This window comes from Diadema setosum, chromosome 19 (assembly GCF_964275005.1).
Source record: "Diadema setosum chromosome 19, eeDiaSeto1, whole genome shotgun sequence".
Taxonomy (NCBI): Eukaryota; Metazoa; Echinodermata; class Echinoidea; order Diadematoida; family Diadematidae; genus Diadema; species Diadema setosum.
In genome coordinates this window covers 34918907-34945923 of record NC_092703.1, presented here as the reverse complement: position 1 = coordinate 34945923, position 27017 = coordinate 34918907, and the positions used below count along the sequence as shown (strand labels likewise).

The 27017-nt window shown below is 38.3% G+C and overlaps 1 protein-coding gene across 1 annotated transcript; it reads left to right on the top strand.

The window, feature by feature from the left end:
* The first annotated feature begins 165 nt into the window (after window positions 1-165).
* On the top strand, window positions 166-26042 carry LOC140242812 (organic cation transporter protein-like). Its single transcript, XM_072322568.1, has 11 exons — window positions 166-407; window positions 8096-8359; window positions 10633-10736; window positions 12271-12425; window positions 13426-13594; window positions 14209-14347; window positions 16848-16939; window positions 18353-18561; window positions 19484-19592; window positions 20046-20255; window positions 24722-26042. The coding sequence occupies exons 1-11, from the start codon at window positions 246-248 to the stop codon at window positions 24810-24812; spliced, it is 1704 nt and encodes a 567-aa protein (XP_072178669.1). The 5' UTR covers window positions 166-245; the 3' UTR covers window positions 24813-26042.
* The last annotated feature ends 975 nt before the right edge of the window (window positions 26043-27017 follow it).

The window sequence follows — 27017 nt, the reverse complement described above, 5'->3', positions numbered from 1 at the left end:
GCTACCCTGTTGGGAGCGTGTTAAGTATGCTTTGATACTTTGTTGGGAGCGTGTTTAGTAGGCTTTCATATTTAACAGCGGTATTCATGCGTACGATTCTGACAGGAGGCACCGCCAAGCTGGAGTGGACCGTCATTCGTCATCGGAGCAAAGGGCGAGTTTGAGGTGAAGTTCGTACACGAGATTTATAGGAGCAAAGACACTAACTTTCGTACCGTGCTCCAGGGAGCGTCGATGTGCTGAAGATGGCCTCAAACTTTAAACTTGATGATTTTCTCAAGAAATATGGCGAATTTGGCCCTTTTCAGTGGCGGATATTTGCCATTAATTCTTTCATCACCTTCTTTAGTGCCTACGTTTCGATGATTGTAGTTTTCCTGGGTGCTGTTACTGATCACTGGTGTGCGGTAAGTTTCACCCTCTTCCGAATTCCGTAGCTCCTGTCAAGAGAGCAGTCCGCTCTTTGGACATTGTTTTCCGTAGCTGTGAACATTTTGAACTCACCATTGTAGAGAAACTATATACAGTCAACCTCGCGTAAGTCGACATAATCGGGACTGAGCAAAACACGTCGACTTACGCGAATGTCGACTTACGCGTAAGTCGACATTTTGTCGACTTATAAATGAAAACTAATTTCCCCTGTACAGAGTAAGTTTGGATCACGATGCGAATCTCTACCCAAATATTACTCCTTTTGCCGCCAAAACATGCCTACTGACATCAGCAACAAAAATGTTTTAGTTCATGCATAAATCTCGCGCGGGTTAGTAACGACAACGCAAAATTCCCAAATCTCTAAAGAGATTTTGAGAGAGCGGGATGGGAAACCTGGGCCCGTTTCTAGACACTTTACGTTTTAAACTTGATTTGAAATATTAAACGCAAATTCCCCCAAATTGCATTAAACTTTGCGATTTAAATTCAAGTGCGTTGCTACGAAGATATGCGTGTGATTTCGCATGATTCTGTCGAGATAATTTTTCAGTGCCGACTGAGTTGAAATATGTGTCGCCATATTTGTTCTGTTTAAATTTGTATTGCCATACTCTGAAAATGAATTGTTCTCGCGCTCCGATTCGCAACATACCGCTCTGTACGGCGCGGGCCCGTCTGAAATAAAAAGAAGAAGAAAAGTTTGTTTGAAAACGACATCTTTCGGACTACTATAACCTCCGTAAAAACAAACCTCTTTCCTTTGTCGGACTAATTTAACTTTGGACTGAGATTTAAACCTTCGGCATAGCGAACTTTAACAATAATTCGATGTCATTTTTTCATTGACATTTTGTGAAGCAGCATGCGTTTCGGCAGTTTGAAACGTGTGAATGTTGCAATGTCGTTCCCCTGAAGTGCAGACTAAGTTCGGTCACGGCGAAAGTTCCGTTACGAAATAAAAAATAATGCGAGCCTTTTCAACCATAACGCACTTCCGTAAATTTTTATGCGTTTAAACGCAGTTTCTGGTTTCGGACAAAACCTGCAAGTCTTTTCTGCAACGCTCTTGCTTTTTAAATACAGCGTTGCTTGTGATTTGACGGACTTGCATTTGATTTTTAGAGTTGCGTTTAAACGCAATTGAGTTTAAATTTCATACAATTTTCTAGTTTCGTATGATTATGAAAGTCTTTTCAGCGTTCCGTGTGATTTGATGGACTTGCATTTGATTTTCAGAATTGCGTTTGATTTTTAATTTTGCTTACGAAATGAAAAATAATGCGTCTTTTAAAAAATAACACACTTCCGCAGATGTTTAGAGATGCGTTTAAACGCAGTTTCTTATAGTTTCGTACAAAAACCGCAAGTCTTTTCTGCAACGCTCTTGCGTTTGAATACAGGGTTATGTGTGATTTGATGGACTTGCATTTGATTTTTAGAGTTGCGTTTAAACGCAGTTGAGTTTAAATTTCCTACAATTTTCTAGTTTCGTATGATTATCAAACGCAAGTCTTTTCAGCGTTCCGTGTGATTTGATTTTCAGAGTTGCGTTTGATTTCTTATTTTGCTTACGAAATAAAAAAATAATGCAAGTCTTTTAAACAATAACACAACTCCGTAGATGTTTAGAGATGCGTTTAAACGCAGTTTCTTATAGTTCCGTACAAAAACCGCAAGTCTTCTCTGCACTGCTCTTGCGTTTAAATACAGCGTTACGTGTGATTTGATGGACTTGCATTTGATTTTTAGAGTTGCGTTTAAACGCAGTTGAGTTTAAATTTCCTACAATTTTCTAGTTTCGTATGATTATCAAACGCAAGTCTTTTCAGCGTTCCGTGTGATTTGATTTTCAGAGTTGCGTTTGATTTCTTATTTTGCTTACGAAATAAAAAAATAATGCAAGTCTTTTAAACAATAACACAACTCCGTAGATGTTTAGAGATGCGTTTAAACGCAGTTTCTTATAGTTCCGTACAAAAACCGCAAGTCTTCTCTGCACTGCTCTTGCGTTTAAATACAGCGTTACGTGTGATTTGATGGACTTCCATTTGTTTTTTTAAGAGTTGCATTTAAACGCAATTGAGTTTAAAAAAGTTCCCTACAATTTTCTAGTTTCGTATGATTATCAAACGCACGTCTTTCAGCTTTCCGTGTGATTTGATGGACTTGCATTGGATTTTCAGAATTGCGTTTAATTTCTAATTTTGCTTACGAAATAAAAAAAGTAATGCAAGTCTCTTCAACAATAACGCACTTCCGTAGATGTATAGAGATGTTTTTAAACGCAATTTCTAGTTTCGTACAAAACTGCAACGCTCTTGCTTTTAAATACATCGTTGCGTGTGATTCGATGGACTTGCATTTGATTTTTAGAGTTGCGTTTAAACGCAATTGAGTTTCAGGTTCGTACAATTATTTTCTAGTTTCATTTGACTATCAGACGCAAGTCTTTTCAGCAACGCACTTGCGTTTAAATGCAAAAGTTGCGTGTGATTTGATACACCTGCATTTTATTTTATTTTTTTTTTTTTTAGTTGCATTATTAGTTGCATTGTAATAAATTTTCTAGAAAGGGCCCAGGTTTTAATACCGCTTCGGAATAATTAACGTCAGAATATTCGGATTTACAAAAACATTTCATGGTCGGATAATGAATACCTACCGGGATATAGTTAAGTGTACAAAATTTTTGCGTTTTGGGAAAAACGAGAGGGAGAAAAGGGGTAAAGTGAGCTGCCTTGGGTATTGCATGTAATACTCCAGTGTAAATGAGTGTATGCCCTTTCTATTCTGGCATACAAGACAATAGACGCATGGCGCGAACGCTACCGCTCCGTACACTAGCGAATTACCGAGTAGAACTGCAGCGAATCGGAGCGGGAAAACAATTCTTTTTCAGAGAATGGCGATAAGATTTTGAGCGAAACATTATATTATGTCGACTTAGACGAGGGAATTAACACGTATTTCAGCTCAGTTGGCACTGAAAAATCTGGTCGACTTACGCGAGTTGTCGACTTATAAATGTCGACTAAGACGAGGAAATTTTCAAGGAATAACAAAGGCAAAAATCAGGACTTTTTTATTGTGTCGACTTAAGCGAGTTGTCGACTTATGCGATGTCGACTTAGGCGAGGTCTACTGTAAGTCTAAGAGCATAAGATCTAAATTATGTCATTCAATATTGCATGTTGACTTGCGTTGATTCATGATACCCTCAGCATCACCTATATTTGGCCAAGTTAATATCTAATTCTAAATTTACGTGCATAGAAACTATACTTTCTAACAATAAATGTAAAAGTTTTATTTCTGCTATTTTTCTTGGATACACCCAAAAACCTCCCTTATCGAAGATTCTGCTAGTGACGTCATCTGTCAATCATTGGCAAAGTAGACCTAATAATACGATCTATAGAAGACATTGGAATGCAACTTTCCCAAGGCTGAGCATTTGAAACCAGTTTGTTTAAATGTTACTCCTTATTAAGCCCCGTCTTATGAGACCTCTCTGGACGTTCTCCGGCAAACCGGCGAAGAATCACCCCGTGTTTACTTTCCACAGATTCCATAAAATAATCACGGGTTGAACGATGAGTGTCCCGTTTTAACAGGCATTGCTCGGAAACCTTTTTCCGGGGAAAATACGCTGTCCTTGGCCAGTCAAAAAGCTGGAAATAGAAGCACTTCGCATAATTGTCATTGCAGTGGCATAAATTACATGACTGCGTAATTAACATGCACGTAAATTTACTGTGCACTGATAGAGGCATGTAGGCCCTGTTATCTACAGAGGCGTTTGAATTAGACCTAACTTTTAACTGTTTTTCCTTAAAATATGTTTACAGTTAACCGCGTTTTGTTTCTCTTTTCATGGGGATCTTTCAAAGAGAAAATAAAGTATAATTTATACTTTCTTAATTTTCTCTTTGAAAGATCCCCATGAAAAGAGAAACAAAACGCATCCACATATTATACAATCAAAGAGCCACTGTAAATTACGATACCGTTCAACCCACAGAACTAGATGGGTGTGACGACTGTGATTATGAATTATATGTATGTTCTATGAAAGTCGGGAAAATTTGTCATTTTAAGCCGACACCAATATAGTTAACATCATTTTGTTCTCATTTATTTTGGATGGTTTTAGGCAATAAGTTCTATATTTTCACAGCGGAAGTTAGATTTTTGTATTTTCTATATATGAAATGAATAAGAAATTGTACTGGCATAACATCATCAACTTGCTGATTAGAATATTCATAACGACTGGTCAAGAAGTATTCTCCAAGAAAAAGAAAAAAAGATGTGAAATTTCACAATGTCATAACTCCTTATTTCTTTTATCATTTTTTTGTGCATTTTTCTGCCAAAAAAAAAACATTTCTTATGAAATTTACAAAACTCTACAGTGGATTTCTTCTTTAAATGATGATCTGTGTATTGAATCAAACAAGTAACCTTGCATTTGCACTGCAGAGTCCCTTTAAGCAAACTTTCGCAGTCAAACAATACACTTTCCCTAATCTTTTAGAGTCCGAAGTTCGAACACTTCGAGCATTAATAACTCGTAGAAGAACCCCTTCTGCGTGCGCACATGATCGGCGCATTAATTTTCGTACTTTTTTTTTTTTTAATGGTAATTTCTAACAAGGAGGCTTCAAGTATGCCTAACAAAAGACGATTTATGCACCGGCATAGTAACACACCTGCAGGCATGGCCCATAGCATAACCCATTGACAGTGCTTTTGTTCTTCTTAGTTACGGCCGCCATAAGTTACAGTGCTTTGAAGTCGGTTTCATCTGTAGGCCTAAGATAACTCGCAGACAAGCACACACACACACACACACACACACACACACACACACACACACGCACACACACACACACACATTCTCTCTCTCTCTCTCTCACTCCACTATCGAAGAACTTTTTAGTTGTTGTTGTTTGGTTTTTTATGGTGCGTTTTTTATGTTTGTATGGACTGGTCTATACAGTTGGCCCATCTTCTGATGCTAGAGGATTAAAAGACGTGGTTAAAGTAGCCTATTACGTGAGGTATACGTTTGCTGAATGCCTGGAAACCTAACTAGTGTTCGTGGTATATATACAAGGTAGCCGAAGACTCAATTTAGAAGGAGGTGTTGGAGAAGGAAAAGAAACAAGAATCTTTCTTTTCTACCCATCCCCTGTGCAGCTGAGAAGTTGTGCGCTCTATCGCAGGTGCTAATAAATTGCTTTGACAAAATACAGCACTTCTCTTTTATAAGATGCATCATTCCTAAAATTCAACACACGTAGCCACCAGCAATTGAATTCGCTGTTCCTTCAATATTATCGCCGACAACTGTCTAGTGTACAAAGGGGATAGAAGTCGCGAAGAACCAAAATTTGTACTTCTTTAACTGTAGAACGCTATATAAACACGCAGAAACACGCTTTAGCCAATTACTTAATTCCGACAGGCTTAACATTCAAGTGCTAAACTAATGTAAATCTGGCGAGATGTTTATAACTTTTTTAATGAGTACAAAAGGGGCCTGAGCGTCTGATCTTTTTATGACATATACTTACACACCTTTTCAGTCTGGGGTATCAATAAACACGGAAATTTGAAGAAAAACTTACAGTTCCATATACAGGATTTCAAAATTTAAATACAGCCTAAAATTGTCACAATAGGAACCTTTTCTTTGGTCTCCATATCCAAACTCTATGGGAAAGCGGCTTGGAGCATGGAACATCAAGGCCAGTGAAATGCTAAAAGTTCAACTGTTATGCTATAGAAACTACGCATAAATTTGCATAAATTCCACCACTCCTCTAACCCCCTGCTGTCTGCGAGGAGCTGGGCTGGCATGGAATTCCAGATCCCTCAGCCATTCACGCTTTGAAATGAGTTCAACCAAATTGACCTTTGAAATAGCTTGCCATATTGAATCCAGAACCAACAAACCGAAGACTTTCCATTGATTGGAAGCTCTCGAACTATACGGTTCCCACAAACACTGTGGGTTTCATTTAAAGCTTGTGTGAACACGAGTAACAATAAGTGAAGTTATGTTGAATTCAGAAAGCCTATAGGAATACACAAGTACTTAGTATCTCAAATCTCAAAACATGTACCTTGACCCAAAAACAAAGTGTCGTTATTATAGACGTATATAAGACTATCTTTTATCTTCAGTATTTTTGAATGTCAATATACATTGTTCATAGAAAGCAGCTGCGTACAGATCAGTGTTAACAGACTTTCTACGTTTTTCTTTCGGACATCAGATTAGGTAGATTTTTTTTTTTGCCTCCACTCCGTATAATATCTGAGGCCTTTTTTTCTTTTTAATTGTCCCCCATTCCCTCTCACACATCGTTTCAGAAATTAATTTTCTTTCTCTACTTGGCCCAAGTATGCTGTAAAGGTAAAGATGCGCTGACTAGATATTCTGCAAAAAGCTCTTTGGGTCAATGGTTACTGAACTTTGGCAAAAAAAAAAAAAATCCTACTGCTAATATCTATTGATGATACAATTTGGTAGGAAAGGTACAATGATAAAATACTCGGATCACCTAAAAAGATAGTTATTGAAGTGAAATAATAGAGGTCTAAGTTAGAAAGGTCACCGTTATACCCTAGAAAGTTATTTAAGGTCATTTGCAGTCGTTACTTCAGCTAGGGATTTCTAGTTAATATAAGCTGGTAGACAGCGTAAAAATAAATTGACAGTTACTTTATTTGCATGATTATTGCAGCAAAATGTCAAGAGTCAGAGGTCACAGTACTTTGGTTAAAATATCATTTTGTGCTGGAACTTAAGCTATTACTGACCACTTGTAATATTATGGTAGAAGGATGAAAATTACATTATCAATTAGCTGAAAAGACAGCAATGAAATATCATAGACCAAGGTTAAAGGTTATTCAGATTAAGCTACATTTCATATTCGGACCATATCAATGATACTCGATAGACAGGCATAAGTTCTACACTAATGCCATGTTGGGTAATGGATAGACTCAATAAATCGTAAAATATTCACTTTCAGCAGAGAGGGCATTGGTCAATCTCTTTTCAGTGATCAGGGTTAACAAACTTCACTGAAGACAACCATGATCTTTTGGAAGATTTCGTGAGGCATCTCGGTAGATTGTGAACAACAATCAATTTCCCCTGGTTCACCACAATAAATGCATCTTCCAAAATGTCCTGTAAGCAAATACACGTACGTGTCCTTCCAAAATCTTGTCCTATTTTCTGAACCCAGAAAAAAGGTTCACCATAATTATGCATCTTCCGAAATTTCCTGTAAGCAAATACACGTACTTGTTCTCCCAAAATCTTGTCCAAAATCTTTTGAAATCAGAAAAGGCGCCATCATTATGTGTTATTGATATTAGTTCTGGTCCATTCATGGTAATTGTTTCCTCAGTGAAAATCGGTCCACACTTGAGGATTTTCCCCATGTTTGTTATGTTCACGCTTATAGCAGTAGAGGAAGGTTATTTATTCTTATCATAAAGTATGTTCTGTTTGATTTTTTTCATTGTTTTCTTTATGGTTATCATCATTGTCAATTCATCAGTAGTACTGATGTCAGTACTGTTTCATTTCCCATGGCATTGGTGTTTCTTTGTTACCCCGTGTTGTCTACAGACTCCGGAGTGGAACTGTGATGGTACTAACCTCACGGCGTGGGAATGTGAGCTGGTCAAGAAGAACTGGAGTGTACCGTTCAACTACACTTCTCCCGGAGGTTCCATCCAGTATGATCAGTGCTCCCGCTACAATGTCTCCAGCCTAGAATTCAGGCCAGAATCCGACCCATCCAAGTACCTTAGTGAGGATCTACCGACTATCCCTTGTGATGCTGGTTGGGTCTACGATAGGAGTCAGTACAAGTCTTCCATTGTAACCGATGTAAGTTCACTTATTTTACCTCAACTTGACAATTCTACACTCGTGCCCTCCTTTCCTTCATGCAATTAAATTGATAAGAAAACATATTTTGATGATGTAAATAAAATACTTAACATCCGCGTCTTTCGAACGACGCACGCTTTTCATGATACTAAGAGCGAGAAAATGTGTTCAAAGGTCATTCAATATATACCCCGTGCCTTATAAAAATATTTTATTCCCCCATCTCTAAATTCTGGAAATGAGGAATGTCAAAGACGTAGAGTTGCTTTATGGCAGGCAAACATTGCACATAATAATTGTTTCCTTTGCACTCAATCAAAAGGTTGCAGTCAAATGGATGAAGTATTTTATCGCACAATACAGTTATTCTCATCTTGCAGACGCACACATGTCATGAATATGAGACTCATCCATATGTCCAAATTTGTTTTTAATTCAGAAGAAGAGAAAACGGGATTCGGGAGAGACATATTTAACTGAACTTTGCAAACTTGACAAATCTCCAATCTTAACTTTGTCGAATATTCTAGAATTCTGCCAAGGCATATGTACACAGAAAGACCCCTGTTTGTCAATTAGGATATAGTAAAGGCTATCACGGTGTCTATAGACCACCTTGGATTCATCTCGCGTAATCAGGTTACACCACGTAATAATCAATTCACCTGGATGTGATCGCGTTGAGGCACATGCAATATGCATTGTAAGCATTTTACACGCATAGTTTTGAATGTGTAAATCCTGTTGTACTTACAAGGTCGTACATTCAAACATTCATTGCAAATGAACTTTGCATTCATCAGATACCAACAATATTATTGTATCCTTTCATTTTAGTATCATCCATGCATGTTCGTGCCATGATTATTCATGCTCGTGTATTGAACACATCAACGCATACACGTGCTTGGTGTCTGGCATAATTTCAAGTTCTTCAAGTTCAAATTTATTTTTATTTCCATCAAATAAACAGAGAAAATTATATACAATAAAGAAAAAAAGCAGAACATATATGTAAATTAACAAAATGCGTGTGATAAGTAGAAATGAAGAAAATGTAATTTTAATATGTATAAAAAGAATAAACATTGTAAAAAAAAAATCAAATCAGGATGGAATGGAAATGGAGGGTCCCACTAAAAAGCAAAGAATGTACGATATGGGACCCTCAAAAAGTACATGAGAGAACGAATAATGAATTCATGAAACTACAAACATATATAAAACAAATCCAAATGAACACGTGTCAACTGATATGAAATCAAAGGAAAAAAAGAGGAAAGAAAAAAAAGACAAAATGAAAGTACAGCACGTGCCATCGTGTTGCAGTTTAGAAGTTTCCTCGTGTGCAATAATTCTTCTTTTCTTCGAGCCTTCGACTAGCTAGTATAATATGCAAAAAAAAAAAAATGGTGAGTATGAGTTTCTTTGAGCTGTCTTGAGATACCAACAACAGAAATCTATTGAATTCATCATTTACTATGTAGTTATTCGTGGTTTTCGAATTTATAGTGCATTCACACGCATGGAAAATCCAGTCCAAATATTACTCAGTCTGATAGAAAAGAGTAACACCTTACGAGTTCAACGATAACAATTTGACTGAAATCGGATGAAAAATAAGAAGTTATGACATTTTGATGTTTTGCGAATTTCTGCAAAACAGTTCTTGTACAATAATTAAAATGTGAGAGCTAACCATGTCTATGATACCCTCACAATTTTCCATTGATCGTGTACAAAAAAAAAAAAAAAAAAATGACGAAAATTCAATGTGTCTGTCATTGAAGTTTGAAACATGATACCTGGTTGAATAACTTCAGAATAGTGATCAGTTGGATATACCAGGATTTGAGCCTCGGGCAAATCATTGCATTTCAATGAAAAATGGAAATTTCAAAATTTTATGCACAAACTGTATGGCAAGTCGTGAGGGAATGACATGCTCACTTTGTCATTTGCATATTCATATTGACCGTTCAAGAACAGTTATCTAAAAAATTAGCGAAAATTGGAAATGTCATATAACTTCCTTATTTTTCCCCCGATTTCGATCAAAATTTTACCGTTGAACTCGAAATATTTTACTCTTTTTTATCAGACAAACTTATATTTGGACTGGATTTCCCCTTTAATGTTAGACAGACCTGCTCGTGGGAATTAGAGAGGACTCTGGATTCTTTGTGGAACCAGATTTCTGTCTGAAGTATCAAAAGTAGCGGAATAAGAGACTTTTCCTGTATTTTCTTTTGTTCCCCTCTCTGATCCAGTTTGATTTGGTGTGTGGAAACGAAGACCTTCCACAGGTATCTCAGTCGTTTTTCTATGGCGGCTATCTGGTTGGCTCTCTGGTATTTGGTGTTCTTGCTGACGTGTAAGTGTACATCTTTTCTACACTATGGGCTTATATTTCTTCAGGTCGCCCTGTAGTTGGCAATGAACTCTTGTGACTTCCGATGAGATATTAGGAATCAATGAAACGTTGAGCTTATGTCGCACAGAGTGGGCTTGCAGCGCTGTTAAATTCTATGAAGCTATAATTCAATCATTGCATCAACTTGCGTCGTGCATGAGTAATGACAATACATCATTCCTGACATTTGACCTAAGCTGGTAGAATAGGTTTTACTGAGCCTTATTACCAAATGGTCACGGGCTTGTGCCTATCCACTGACGGACAATATCTCTTACTCCATCTAACAAAAACTGTACTCGTGAACAGCGTATAGTAACCAATAGGAAATATCTGTAAATATGCACCTTTATTATGCTTTATTATGGCAAAATCCTTTGTGGAATACACAACAGTAATACGATTTACCCCACACTATTCAAGAGAATTCAATTTTCCTGCAAGCTGGCGTCATTAAAAAAAAAAGATACAGGTACAAAACGTACCACGTATCAACTTAGAAATAGCCATCAAAATTGAAATGTATGACTTTTTGTGTGCAAAGATATCTAAGGGGATGATTGACTCTGCTATGGAAATGTATCACATCGAAAGTTCTCGAATGCCTTTAAATATTCCTCTCCACTGCTCGAGCATGATCATGAAGGCGTTGTAGGATGGATTGTTTACGACAAGAGAAATAGGCAATGGTTCTCAGTTTACATCGATTATAAAGATATGGCTCTCTTAAAAGTGTGCCTTTATACGTCTACTTTGATCAAAGTCCGTCCTCGTCTGCGATTTGATATTACGTCTGCATTCATCAAAATTCGTAATATTGATATAAATCAGATACAAAACAGGATTTCTGCAAGTGAGTGTCGTATATCACCCAAGGCCGACGTGAAATACATTTTACTTCCAACGGACAAAGCTGTTGCTCAGTAATATGAGTTCACAATCGACATTAGTTCTCTGAGTTATAGTGTATTCCGGTCTCTTGTAAAAGCATTGAGCTTCTATAAAGATTATAAATCGTGTTTTTACCCTTGATGTCTTCGTTATGCTTGTGTCATTATTGATAGCCATTGCATTTGCCAACTATATACTGTAATATTATTGCTCTGGGAGCATATCTGCAGGGGAGCAATAGATTCAAGTGATTTAATGGTTGTGAAGTATAGAAACTTGTGAAATAATTCCCGCATAATTCATTGAATTAACCCTGTCAAGCTCAGCACCCATATATTACCACGAAGTTGACAATTCAGTACGAGGCAGTGGTTAAAATGTCAGTATCTATCTATTAAGAGGGTCCTTATTTCTCTTTTTTATTATTATTTTATTTTCCTTTTAAAGGATTCGCCCACAGACGGGTATAATGATTTAATTGCATTTGTCTTTAATTGCTTGATTTTGGTAATGATCTCTCTAAAAATACAAATTTTACAAAATTTCACTTCGATATATGAATGAATGAATAAAACCAAGGCATATTCTCTGTTTTGCTCATCAGCATTGGTCGTTGGTGGACGCTGCTGATACTGCTGCTCATTCGGCTGGGCTCTGGTCTCGGGCTCGCCTTCTCTCCCACCTGGTGGGTGTTTTCAGCTCTAAGGTTCCTCCAGGGGTGCGCCAATATCACCATCTACATCGTCGCATTCGTCATTGGTAAGATGGCTTTGAGACCAGGATGAAAAAGAAAAAAGATTAAGTGGTGTTTTCTGAAGGGCCTACTAGGTTTGAAATTTTACTAGTTTGCTTGATTGAAATCAATTTGACATAAGAAACAAATGGTTAGAAAAGTTCCTCGCTGGAAAAAAAAAATCCAGCCTGGAGGAAAAACCAGTGATTTCCTGTTTGGTTTTGCTTTACATCAAGCAAAATGTTCTCCAGCAGATGAATGCTCAATGAAACACTGTTGACTTTAACTATTCACTCAATCGAGGAAACATAATATCACAGCTAAGGTGAAAGGTAAAGACCAATCATAAATTTTTAATGGAGTATTTTAGAGGTTTGCTTACTTCCGATCGAACTTGACATTATGAGCCATAATGGCTTAGATTGATTGCCATCAGTGTGCTTTAGCCATGTTAGCGATCTGTATGCTAGCGAGGTATGCCATCGAGAATATTACATATTATGAGGCTCTGCACTGTGGCTGTAGGTTCTCGTCATGTTTTTTTAATCAAGCCTAACGACCCAATTCGATGGATTTAAAGTACGATTCTCTCCGTCTTCACAACTCTATTGCATTTTACAGTACGTATGTTTATCTCAGTTTAGCTAAGTTTGACAGTCTCACTTTGCTTGGCCTTGTGCTAATAATGAATTCTGTCAGATTCTCACCTGAAAAAGTCCTTTATGGGAGCTGTCATCCATTGCGTGATTTTCTTTTACCAAGCTTACAAATCAAACAAGTTAACAATATTTGACCATTTACCAGTGTAGGATTTTGGTCTACGTCATACTAGGTCTACTATGCTTTTTATACGGTCATAATGTTCTTAATAACCTTGCAAGTAATATCAACAATACTTCTAGATGATGTTGGAGGCAACACAGGTATAACTATGTTCAGCAAAGTTGCTATGATGAATGTAAGATGCATTTTTTTGTATAGCTATGCTAGACCATTTTTATTTGAATGATATTTGCCCACTTCCAGCTAATGAATTCACGGGACTATCAAGACGTAATATCTCAGGCATTCTCATCGCCGTCCCGTTCGCCGTGGGCTACATGACCCTAGCTCTGGTGGCCTACTTCTTGCGATACTGGAGAACTCTGGAGATTGTAGCCACACTTCCTACGTTCGGCATGATTGCTTTGATGTAGTATGTCCACATTTCTCTCTTTTTTTTTCTTTGTGTATGTCACGTTTTTTTCTCGCATCGTTAACCTTTCGACATATCTATCTTTCGTGATTGCACTTGGCACTTGCACTGACCCTTTCCATTCACAACACTTGCAAGATTTTGAGACACTAACGTGTATCATCAAATTTTAAATTTTCATGAATACGCCCACGATTTAAAAATGATTTCGGCGACATGAAAGTCATCGTCGTTAGGATTGCTTGAATTGATTCACGATTAACTTTCATACCTGATGTGATCAAAGTGTAAATGACATGCAGAGAGTGTTTCATTCAAGAATGAATAATCGTAAATTTAGATGTTAATGACCTTTCTCCGTAATTTTTAATATTAAGAAGTTAAGTGTCACTACTTTTTTCGGGCGGGGGTGGAGTCTCTGGACATTGGTGCCTATATTTTCCTTCTTGACTAAACGGCATTTTTAAAGTTTTTTTTTTTTAATTTCTTAGTTTTATCTCTCCTTCTGTCTGTCTGTCTGTCAATCTATCGTTGATAAAAAAGATTCATTGTACAAATTTGTGTATGTCATGTGTTACTAGTATAATATTATGCGCGTTGTGTCTTTGTGACAGTTTTCTCCCCGAGTCGGTTCGATGGCAGATCTCTAAGGGGAAGTACGCTGCAGCGGAAAAGACTCTCAAGACCGTGGTTGAATACAATGGGAAGGAGTACTATGGTCCCATCCTACCAACCTCATTGGAGGAGGAAAAGGTGACGTCACTTGCCATAGATAGATAAAGTTTAAAGCTGCATGTAATTTCGTATTATTAAATTTGTATGTAATTTTCATCATCGCACATCATTGAAACAATGCGTGAATTTCTATTACGGTTCTACGTTCTGGTTTCTTTTCGTGAGTGTTGTTTTGTCTTGTTTTGTTTGCTTGTTTGATTGCCTGTTGATTCTTTTTTTAAACTTTTTTTTTTTACAGCCCGCTTTAAGTTTCAATGAATCTGATTTCTATGGAGTTCTTAGCTTTTATCTGTGGTAACAATGTTCAGCACTGAGTGCGAATCTCGGTGTACCTCAGTAAGTCTCCCTTTTCACGCAGATCGATGACTGAACAGGTCAGCCTTACTACGTTGTGGTGTTGCTTTCTGAAATGACCTCTACAGCTCGAATTCGTTTTGTTGACGATAATTGTTAACTACTTGTTGCAGACACCCTTGAAGAACGAAAGGGGAAAATGCTGGCCAGAAAGGAAGAGAAATAGAAACTTGTTTTTTCTCAGTATTGACACTAGACCTATTCATCTTTCTGTAGTGCTTGGGTGTGGAATTTTGTTATTCATGCTATTACAACCGACCCATTCTATAACAGTGATTATTGCACACATGCATGCTCACCTATGCAGTTAAGTCATAGGGCCTACTATATCTGTGTTTTCTTCAACTTCTACATCCATCGGTACGTGTAGCTATATATTTTTGTGTTGTTGCCATACCAATGCAATTTTCGAGGCGGAGACGGAGCAGCTTATCTGAGGTGCAAACCTCTGAGTGTAGACAAAATGCAACAGAACACACCGTATTTGTATAAGAAGCCTGCTTAGGTCGTTCCGTTCTCTATACAATGCATGCTAGTAATTATTTTGTTCAAAAAGTTTATGCAATCCATGGCGAAAGCAAGATACGTGTTTGTTCAGGTGATGAATTAGCCTAAAACCACCCTGTGTGTCAAACTGGGAGTCACACCGTGACTTTTTTTTTCTTTCATTCTAAGAGTTAGGATTTGTTACGGGACAACATATTACTTTCTGTGTATACGACATGGCAGAAAAAAGACTTTCTAATGATTGAGAACCTCTTTTCACTATAGGTTACTTGAATCGTTTGCTTTTCAATAGGTCTGAGCCGTGTGAACAGAGACCATATGGGTTTGTATAAATGGCACATTTATGGGAACGTTGAAACCAAAGAAATTGATTAACTTGCTACACCTTGCTATGTCATTAAAAAGATCTGGTTTTGAACCATTTCATTTTGTATCTTTATTCATTTGGGAGAGGGGGCGGAGGGCGCAAAGGTAAAAATAGCATAATGGAATGGCTAAAAAGTGGTAACTATAATAGTTTACGTATAAACGGTTCCATGACATTTGCTCCTGCGACAATCACGGATTGCTCCCATGAAACATCTGCACGCTAAGCCAAGCATAAATTCTACCCACAACATAATTCTAACCCTAATCCTAATCCTCACATCAAACTAAAACCTAAAACCCTATCACAACAGTAAGTCCTTAGAGAATATAAGACCGGATCAACTGTCGCAGGAGCGTATATATCGTGTCACCTTAAACATTTATATCAGTATACTACAGGCATTCCAACAGAACTGTATTAAACATAATCTTTTTTCTTTAAGTATGCTGTTTTTCGTGATTAAGGCAAGGAGTTATGACGGTGCAGAATATCCTCAACTATATGTGGTACTTTTCCAAAATGTTGCATTAAAAATTGCCTTTTCCATATGGTAACGGATTTTCCATTTACAGTTTTGACGACACTCCCTAATAAACACGTATCAAGAAAAAGTGTGACCTTTTACATGACAAGAATTATTTGAAGGCATTCCCAAAAATAATTGTCCTGAATATTCTACATATACACCTGTGTGTGTGTGTGTGTGTGTGTGTGTGTGTGTGTGTGTGTGTGTGTGTGAGTATGTGTATGTGTGTTTGTGTGTGTGAGAGAGTGAGAGACATCATGGCGCCTATGCTTATTCTATTTTCATATTGATGATAAAAGATAAAAAAAGGCATGACGTGGGAAAGGAAAGAAAAGGCATTTTTTTGTGTGTCATTTGAGGGACATTTTGTAAACTGGTAACGAGTCTCTCGAGGGCAACTTTAGTGGGCGCTGTACATTTAAATTATTACAACATTATATAATGGTGTGAGAGACATGTATTTTCCTCCAGTCCTGTGATATGATACTGAATGTATTAGTTTAAAAAAAAAGAAACGATGATGTTCAGAATTTTCATGTGTGTGACTAAATTTCCCATTGCTCAAGTGATAGTGGTAATAGAAAGTCATTTTGTGTGGATCTATAAGATCTAATAACAACGTCAAAATCATATGATGTTATCTCGCATGACATGAAACACGATAGAAGAACATTCTAAGCTTGTACAATTATGTGATATATCTTCTACATCACTTTTAATACTATTCTTTTTTTTCCAAACTTGTTTGTGCCGTTTGACAGATTACTGAAGTCAAAGAAAAGCAAGCTAGTGCGCTGGATTTGTTTCGCACCCGTAAGATGATCTGTCAGAGTGCTATTGTTGCTCTATGCTGGTAAGCCAATTCAGTCATTTTGTTCCACTTCGATCGTCTCAGTCTGTATATCTAATGTAGCAGGTCTTTTTTTTTGTCGCACGAATAGTCAAGGATTAGCTCCTACTCCTTTCTTACATTGAAGACTGATTGATATTTTGCAAAATTACGTGGACATAATTCTTACCGCTTATACTGATGTCATTATCTCCCTCCTCAAAACTTGTTTTGTATACGACTACGCTTTGGGTTCTATTCAGGAGTTCTCATCGAGACAATGATTATTGTGTGTCATGTTGTCTGATATCATTACACATTTTTATTTTCATTTCGCACTGTTTCGTCTCATAAGTGAAAACATTTACCTTATAAGGAAAGCGCGGAGAAAGATTTTAACATTGATACACGTATATTGTCCATGTTTAGGCAAATCCACGTATCTGTGTTTCGGCATATTCGACACGGTTCGAGATTAATATTTCACAAAAATTAGTCCTGTATCTTAACATTTACCTTTTTTTTGGTACGACAGGCTAACTACACGTGCCTAATGTAATTATTTTAGTATTTCCACACACACACAAAAAAAAAAGGTCGTAAAACTTGTCTGATTGTTTTTTTTTTTTCCAAGATTTTATCGAGATGTGTGGTTTTTCCAACAGAATCAAAGTCATTTCGCTTTGCATTGCTTTGGTTAAAACCTCGTTTCTCGAGGAGAAACCCTTTTCGTTCCAAGCGTTGCTTTGGCAAAACCACGTGTCTCTTGCCCGATATGCGTGGTTTAAAAGAAGAAAATCATGTCTCAAGAGATACGTAAATTTGTCAAAATCAGATGGCAGCTCGGACGAGAACTGTTATCATTGTACAAAGCCACGTATCTTAAAAGAACAGGAAGGTGTGGTTTTACGAAATTCTTTTGAACAATATTGCATTGAAAACTGCCAAAACTGAAGTTCACATGAAAACTGAAAAATTGGAATTGAAGCCCCAAGACAAAGCATAAAACGTATAAAAGGAAAAGTTGAAAACCTGGAAGGGCCAAAACATGAAATGGTGTCGGGCTTTCCATAGCTCAGTCGGTAAGGGAGCCGGACGGGTCTGACAATCCGAAGGTCTCGGATTCAAATCCCGATGGAATTTCATTTTCTTTGCTCATTTCTATTCATATCATAAAAAATTTCCGGTCAGTTTCCGTGTTTGTTTGAATATATCAAACTTGATACAATGTTACATTCTGCCCCCCCCCCCCCCCACACACACACCAGTCGTTGCGTAAAAATACCAGTGCGAGAAGACATTTACGACAACAAAGTCGAGACACAGCTCTTAGTAATACACGACTTTTTTTTTCAAGAGGGCAGCAGACTGACCTGAATCATTGCTTTACTAGAGATATCTTTTTAGCTCTGAACATTAATTGTTTGGTGGTTGCAGGATGATCAACTCCGTCGTGTATCACGGACTGTCGCTCAACACATCCAACCTCGGGGTCAATGACTACGTGGCTTTCGCCGTCTCTGGCGGGGTCGAGATTCCTGCCTACGTGGTCAGTTCCGTGCTCATTGAGGTAATCGGAAGGTCCCGTAGTGTGTGTGGTCTCTTGCTCCTCAGCGGCGTCTCACTGCTCGTTACCTGTGTCTGTCGTAAGTCTCATAACGCCCTCTATTGTCAGAGCTTGCTAGTCCGTTCCTTCGTCGGGGCAAGAAGTAGAAGTAGAGGAACAAGGAGATTGTATACTAGCCAGTCTTTTTGGAAAGGGATTACTTTGTCATCTTGGTTACAAGCTAGACGAAGGTTTGCTGATAACCTTGTGTCTGACATTATGATTTATTGTTGTACAGCAGCACATGAGACTGGCCTTGCATGATGATTGCACATTGCTGCTTAAAGTAGGTAGCATTTTACTGCAATGTTGTTATGTTAACTGCTGCCAACAGGGACAGAATGTTCGTTCATGACTTTCCGCAGTAGTGTGAGTTGGGTCAATTTGATATGTTATCCTAATCACAATTTAAAAAACAAAAAGAAATTCCAGCCTCCCCTCTCTACTTCAAAAAATAAGATTAATTCCTTGTTTGGGTATCCTCAAGTCTGTAAGTCTATGCCAATACTTTTGTGGGGTCCAAATACTTGAAGGTGGAAATCTTATCCTAGCTTATCCTTGGACTGGCAAAAACTGTCAGTTTTGAGAATTGACTCCCTCACATTTTTCGTTGAAAAAAAATCTTGTGAAAAAAGGAAATAAGTGAAGTGGAGTGATTTAAACAGATCCTCTTAATTTATTGTTCTGTATGATTGAATCTTATATGATTCCATATTATCCTGACCCTGCTAGCAAGCATGTATCACTAATGAACCTAGACAAACTACAGAAAAGTATCACCATCCTAAAGGAATTCTGTGGGTGTGTTGTCCAATGCACGCTAATGTCTATCATCATTTACTGAGCCAATACCTTTCATATCACATTGCAGCCTGCGGCCAGTCTGTACCACGGCTCTAAAATCTTTAATGTTACGGGTTCTTTTCTGTATCTCTCATCTCTTTCGTCATTGACTCCACAAGCTCTCGGTGTTCCCCTGACGATTGTTGCTATGATAGGCAAGTTTGGTGTGGCGGCAGCTTTTGCCGTCGTGTATCTCTACACCACCGAGCTCTATCCGACCAAAATAAGGTGAGTCTATCTATCAGTGGACATTGTATATCATTTGACATTAATCGAAAATCGTCAGTACTTCCCTTAAAGTATTGTTTACCTCTGGGAGCAATGATTTGAACAATATTCGAGTTATCACATTTGATGCATTTTATGTGTTGATCAGTTGTATTACAAAACATCCATATTATACAAATTTCCCAATAAAGCCTAGAAAATAAGGAGATGCCACTATTTTTCTCAATAAACCCTAACTGTAGACAAGTTTATTGTTCACATTTTGAACATTTAACAACACTTAACCTTGATTATACTGGTTAACATTTTTATGTTGGGTGTTCCATCCCTGACTCACATTTCAGAACTATTTTGAAGCCGCTGAAGCTGGGTTTTTGTTTCATCTATAATGGTATAAATGCCCTTTAAAAAATTTGCTTGATTTCCCCTCCTCCTCCCCATCCTCCTCCCCAGAGCCGCTGCCATGGGAATGTTCTCCATGGTGAGTCGGATAGCTGGTATCGTGGCTCCACCCATCTTGACCCTGGCCAAGTATTGGAAACCTCTTCCCTTGCTCATCTTCGGTGTGTCTGGAGTAGTAGCTGGTCTCTTGACTCTCTTCCTACCGGAAACACGTGGTCAAAAACTGCCTGACACGTATGAAGAAGGAGAAAACATTGGAGAGTATGTATGACAGGACCTGGTGTAAGCTAACGCCATTTAAGGTGCAAACCTGACGACATTGGTACATTGAGAACGTAGCCTCTTAATCAGTTTCCTTAAATACAAAATAGAAAAAACAAAACAAAAAACGAATCGAAACAAATAAGGTTGAAATCCAAGACATACCCCTTAGCCTGCCAAGTTGAGATAGTCTCGCCTAGTAGCTTTTATTAAATGGCGCCCTCTAATGAAATTCTTATTTGATTAGGTTCCTCACAAGTCTAAGCTCTTACACCAAAATTATTGCACGTGTTTCTAGAACACACACCGAGAAATAAAGCATGTTCAGCCTCCGATTGGGATATGTTTTGAAGTGGATTACATCCCCGTCAACCGCTAGTTCTTACTAAGCTGGTGATGTTTCATTATACCACGTTGGCCCGCCACACGTAGTGTGCGAAGGGGGTATATAGGAATCACCGCGATGTTGGTCGGGCGGGCGGTCGGGCGGTCGGGCGGTCGGTCGGTCGGTCTGTTGCAAAATCTTGCGTCGCGAACTCCTCCTACAGTTTTGAAGCAATTTAAATGAAACTTAGGGTAAATGATGATATTGAGGTATAGATGTGCAAGACATGTTTTTTGTGTTTGTCGGACAATGCGTTGCCATGGTAACCATAATTTTACCAAACCCTTGTGGATTGAATAACTTCCACAGTATTTAAGCAATCAATTTCAAAATTGGTATCTATGATGATCTATTGGTGTAGTTATGCAAGACACTCTTTGTGTTTGTACTTGACAAAGCGTTGCCATGGTAACCGCATGTTTTCTTCGAAATCTTGTGGAGTGAACTTCTTCCGCAGTTTTCAAGCAATTGAAACCAAATTCGGTGGGCATTATGGCCCTGAGGTATAGATGTGGAACACGTAATTTTTGTGTTTGTCACACAAACCGTTGCCATGGTAACCACAATTTTACCAAAACCTTGCAGATCGAATAACTTTTCCATCATTCACGCAATTAAAGTCAAATTTAGTATGTATCATGATCTATAGGTGTAGTTTTTGCAAGACACCAATGTGTTAGTTTAAGGAAAATGTGTTGCCATGGTAACCACTCATTTTTGTATCAAAATAAACCATTCAAGCTATGAAGGTCAAATTTGGTGTGTATGATGGTCTTTAAGTGTAGTGATGCTGGGGGAAAGCATGTTTCCATTTGCTGTAAGTTTTATACTCAGTGTCAACTCTGGAATTGTACAGTAAACTAAAATTATTCTGTTTCCAATTCGACAAGTGCACAAACTTGGTATTAACGTCATTGCCCTCATGACATCACATACTATAAAGCAACACTATGGGCGGGGGTATTAATCACCATCAGTGATAATTCTAGTTTGTCGTGTTTTTCCCCCCAATCTATTTTGATAAAAAAGAATGGGACTCGAGAATGTTGGTCCACTCTATTTACAATACACGTAGTGCAAGACCTAAAGATCTTAGTTTATTAACGAGATGGGACTAGGCATGATAGTGGTGTAGCCGGGGGGGGGGGGGGGGGCGATGGGGGCGGTCGCCCCCCCCCCCCCTAAGATTTGGACCGGGGATTTGGGAGGCGGAAAAAAAAAATGCGTGTATACTGTTTGCATGCACATGAAGCGGGTCTCCTTTGCAACCTTTCATCAAATAAGATATTTTTTTGAATATTTCACTCAAAGTGTGCACCAGATCGTTGAATTTCAATTCAAAATATGCAAAATTTCTCGTGCTTGGGAGGGGGTATCCCCCTTTCAAACCCTCCCCCTCTGTGCCTCTTTCCCTAGCTTAGTACACTTTTTAGATTTACACACACACACAAAATATGAATAATTCTGAGTGCACATGCAAGACTTATCACTTATATTCCGAAAACTCAAGGTTCCCTCATGTATAAGGGGAATTTCCCCTTTTAATCGACCCTTTCCTCCCTCAGCCCCCCCCCCCCCCCATCAGTTTTTTTTTTTTTTTTTTGTGATTTCCCAAATGTTGATTCCATCAATTATGCGTATACGAGATATCTCAATTTCAGGCAAAAGCTCCATCGGAAGGGAAGGGTGGAGATAACACTCGCCCACGCCTTCTCCCTGCTCGCCCGCCCCTCCCCCCCCCCCCCCTTCCGCCATGCATAAAAGTAGACTGTGGCTATACCCAGATCGCTTTATTTCAATTCTAAAAACGCAAAAGCTCCGCGAGCGGGAGGGGAATCCCCCTTCCCCTAAGCTCTACCTCACTAGACTTTATACATACACACAGATGGTGCACATTCGGAATAAGAGCTAAATTCCGTGATTTTAACACTTCGATGAAAAAGTATAATATTGCACCAAAAATTTGCACCAGATCGCTGAATTTCAGGTCTGAAAACGCAAAAACACCTTCGTGTGGGAGGGGATATGCCCCTATCTACACCCTCGTGTGCATGCTTTTTCTGTTTGATTGCTGAACTGCAGACAGCGTTCATGATATTCAGTGTAAGAATTAATACAAGAAGATTATTTAAATGATATACCATTTTATAGGCAAATTGTTCAATAATAATCTACGCTAAAATATACTGCAACCTCAAACAAGTGGGACTGTTTCAACTCGTTGAAACACGCAAAAACATGCATCAAATTGCACCATTTGCAACATCAAAATGCAAAAAGTTCTCACCGTGGGAGGGGGGACACCCCCCTCCCACACCCTCCAATCCCCCTTCGCTCGCTCCGCTCGCTCGGGTTCAGTCGCGTTCATGATATTCAGTGAAAAGAATTAATATTGAGAAGTGTGTTTAAATTATACCATTTTATAGGCAAATTGTTCAATAATAATCTACACTAAAATATACTGCTACCTTAAACAAGTAGGACTGTTTCACGTTGATAAAACGAGCAAAAACATGCATCAAATTGCACCATTTGCAACATCAAAATGCAAAAAGTTCTTACCGTGGGAGGGGGGACACCCCCCTCCCACACCCTCCCCTCCCCCTCGCTCTCTCCGCTCGCTCGGGTTCAGTCGCGTTCATGATATTCAGTGAAAAGTATTAATACAAGAAGTGTATTTAAAAATATACCATTTTACAGGCAAATTGTTCAATATAATCTACACTAAAATATACTGCTACCTTAAACAAGTGGGACTGTTTCACGTCGATAAAACGCGCAATAACATGCATCAAATTGCACCATTTACAACATCAAAATGCAAAAAAGTTCTTACCGTGGGAGGGGGGACGCCCCCTCCCACACCCTCCCCTCCCCCCTCTCTCGCTCCACTCGCTCGGGTTCAGTCGCGTTCATGATATTCAGTGAAAAGAATTAATACAAGAAGTGTATATATAAATATATATAATTTTACAGGCAAATTGTTCAATAATAATCTACACTAAAATATACTGCTACCTTAAACAAGTGGGACTGTTTCACGTCGATAAAACGCGCATTAACATGCATCAAATTGCACCATTTACAACATCAAAATGCAAAAAAGTTCTTACCGTGGGAGGGGGGACACCCCCTCCCACACCCTCCCCTCCCCCCTCTCTCGCTCCGCTCGCTCGGGTTCAGTCGCGTTCATGATATTCAGTGAAAAGAATTAACACAAGAAGTGTATTTAAATTGTACCATTTGATAGGCAAATTGTTCAATAATAATCTACATCAAAATATACTGCTACCTTAAACAAGTGGGACTGTTTCTCGCAGATAAAACGCGCAAAACATGCATCAAATTGCACCATTTACAACATCAAAATGCAAAAAGTTCTTACCGTGGGTGGGGGGACACCCCCCTCCCACACCCTCCCCCCTCGCTCGCTCCGCTCGCTCGGGTTCAGTCGCGTTCATGATATTCAGTGAAAAGAATTAATATTGAGAAGTGTGTTTAAATTATACCATTTTATAGGCAAATTGTTCAATAATAATCTACACTAAAATATACTGCTACCTTAAACAAGTGGGACTGTTTCTCGTCGATAAAACGCGCAAAACATGCATCAAATTGCACCATTTACAACATCAAAATGCAAAAAGTTCTTACCGTGGGAGGGGGGACACCCCCCTCCCACACCCTCCCCCCCCCCCCCCTCGCTGGCTCCGCTCGCTCGGGCTCGGTCGCTTCGCTCCCTCGCAGACTAACCGCCCCCCCCCCCCCTAAGATCAAATCCTGGCTACGCCGTTGCATGATACTAAAGGTTATCACAAATGACGTCACATTTTCCGTACAGAAGAAGATAACACTGACATTATAATAGAGCTCTGCGTAAAGCAGCAGGCGTGCGTCAGTAAAACAATTTACCTATAAAGGGTCATTTGGAAGAGAAAAAGTCTAAATTTAGGACAAACAGGAGACTGCTGCACGAACAAACAAACAAAAAACACTTAATATTGTTGTGAGATTTGATGGAATTATTTCTTATCAGCGCTTGAAATTGATAATTATCACTGATTATTATTTCTCCATCCAGACCAAAAGAAGACAGGGCGATGGCCGGGGGAACAGATGACCAGTCGGGATACAAGCGAGTTCCTGAAAAAGAGGCTGAAATTAAAGTCTAACCACTTATCATTACTGTCCAGCTTGAACCAACCATGAGTGGAGGTATATAAAAAAGAATGGAGGTATAAAAATCGTTTAATTTGTGTGTTGATATAATGCAAAATAACGACCTCGGCTGCCCTTTTTCCTTTCTTATTTGGTCTTGTTTTCTTTAGTGCTTTAAGGAATTTATTATTCCTTCTTAAATGTGCTTCCAAACCAAGAAAAAAAGGTTTGTTATTACTGCTTTTGTATTGATCATGGTGATGATATACATCGTAAGAGAACCATTATACTGTAAGCATTGAATCTTGCGTCTTAGTGTAGAACTGTGTATGACATGGGAGATTCACCTCCCTGGTATGACGCAATGTGTGCCTTATGACTGGATATTGCCATGTTTTTTCTTCTTTGTTTGTGATTCGTCTGTCCATAGACTTCGTATTTTGAAGAGTTTCAGGTCATTTTGAACCGAAGTCCTGGTAGATAAATAATTTTGACTGTTCACAAATTGTGCTCTGGGAGAGTCATAAACCTATGCAAGAAGAACTTACACCAGACCAGAATGACACTTTTTCATAAGATAAGCGTTATTTCTATACCACCGGACATTTGTTTGTATTTGCACACTTTTTCTTATATAATGCACGAATATATTCATGCCTCTCTCTTATAAGAGCTGTTTGGGTGTTTTTGGATAAGATGTTTGTAGAAGACTACTCTGTTTGTACGAAGGTCAGTAGACGATACTGAAGTTGAGTTTTTATGACTGAAGATTGTTTTAGGATCGGAGAGATTGTACTTTGTTCATTAAATGCATAACACCAAAAGGAAACGAACAAATTGTAGCTTTTGTGTTAAAGTTGAGCTGAATCATTTTCAGGTAATGTTTTACGAGTAAAATCTCTCATTCACAAGCTACTTACGAAGACATGTATATGTAGTCTCCAACGTTATCAATCAGAAGAAGTTTTCAAAACTTTCTCTCGAACTACATCCTTATTGCCAAATATATAAAAACATATAAATACATTGTCCCCACAAGGTCTGTATAATTTTGACATACAGTCGTTCACGAAATCTATTAGGTATGCCAGTAGTTCCCAGCTACAATATTTATAAGCCTATTAGTCCTCTTAGTACATGTTGGCGACATGTAATCGCCTCTGCGTAAACGCATGATATTGTGTAGAAGGCAATTGTGGGGGATATATGGAAGAGGGAAATAAAGAATACTGAAAATGAACCAATCTTACCGTTTGTGGAGTTTGATCTCTTGTTTGTTTTTTATTCTCTTTGCAGCACACTGTCACAGTTTGTTGCTTTGTTTGGGTTTGTTTTCGGGATTATTGTTTAAAAATGTTCACTATGTGTGGAACGGTGTAACAATGCTCTTGCTGCTGATTTCAATCTTCGATACATACTGGAACTAGGGTGTGTTGGACACAGCTATCCTTTTGTTGATCTGTCGTTAGCCTTCTACTTCCGGGTTGTTTCTGAATGTCCCGTATGTGTGTGCGTGTGTGTCCGCGCGCGTGAATTTAAATATTTTAATATTAAGATACAAGTTAATATCACTTTTGTGTACATGGTGGGATTTAAAAAAAATTGTATTGTATATTGAAAAAATAATGTGATTTAGCAGCATACAAGTGAAAAGAATGCAGCTGCTTATTTTTGTTCATATACTAATTTCATTTTGAAAATGAGCCTGATATTGGATGAAATTCAAATAAAGAATATCGTTAAAAAGTGTGTGTGTGTGTGTGTATGTGTATATATATATATATATATATGTGTGTGTGTGTGTGTGTGTGTGTGTGTGCGCGCGCATGTGTTTTGTTCGTATAGGGCAATATCTTTGGTGGATATGGAAGCCTAATGTGTTGTATACTGAGTCTGCTTTGATTTTAGAATTTCTAAGGAAACGAGCTTACAATAAACATTTTGATGTGTATAGTGCTCCTGCAGATACAGGCGGCTATCTATTGTCTGTGGTTGAACGAGGCAAGTCAAGCATTCTTAATTGATCCAAGAGGGTTACACTTAGTCAACAAGCCTTTAGGGATGGTCATGCTATTTGCTGTACTAACATTCACTAGATTCAAAACATTTACCGTCTTCTTGGAAATACGTATCTCAATCAACGTATAACTTTGATGTGACTCGAAATGACATCGCTCGTGGTAATATAAGCGTCAGTAAGATTACTACAACGTGAATAC

Bases quoted from the DNA above. Each gene is read 5' to 3' on its own strand.
- LOC140242812 (XM_072322568.1), top strand. From the start codon at position 246: ATGGCCTCAAACTTTAAACTTGATGATTTTCTCAAGAAATATGGCGAA. The intron at 408-8,095 runs GTAAGTTTCACC...TGTTGTCTACAG, and splicing joins TTACTGATCACTGGTGTGCG to ACTCCGGAGTGGAACTGTGA. The intron at 10,737-12,270 runs GTAAGTGTACAT...TTTGCTCATCAG, and splicing joins TTTGGTGTTCTTGCTGACGT to CATTGGTCGTTGGTGGACGC.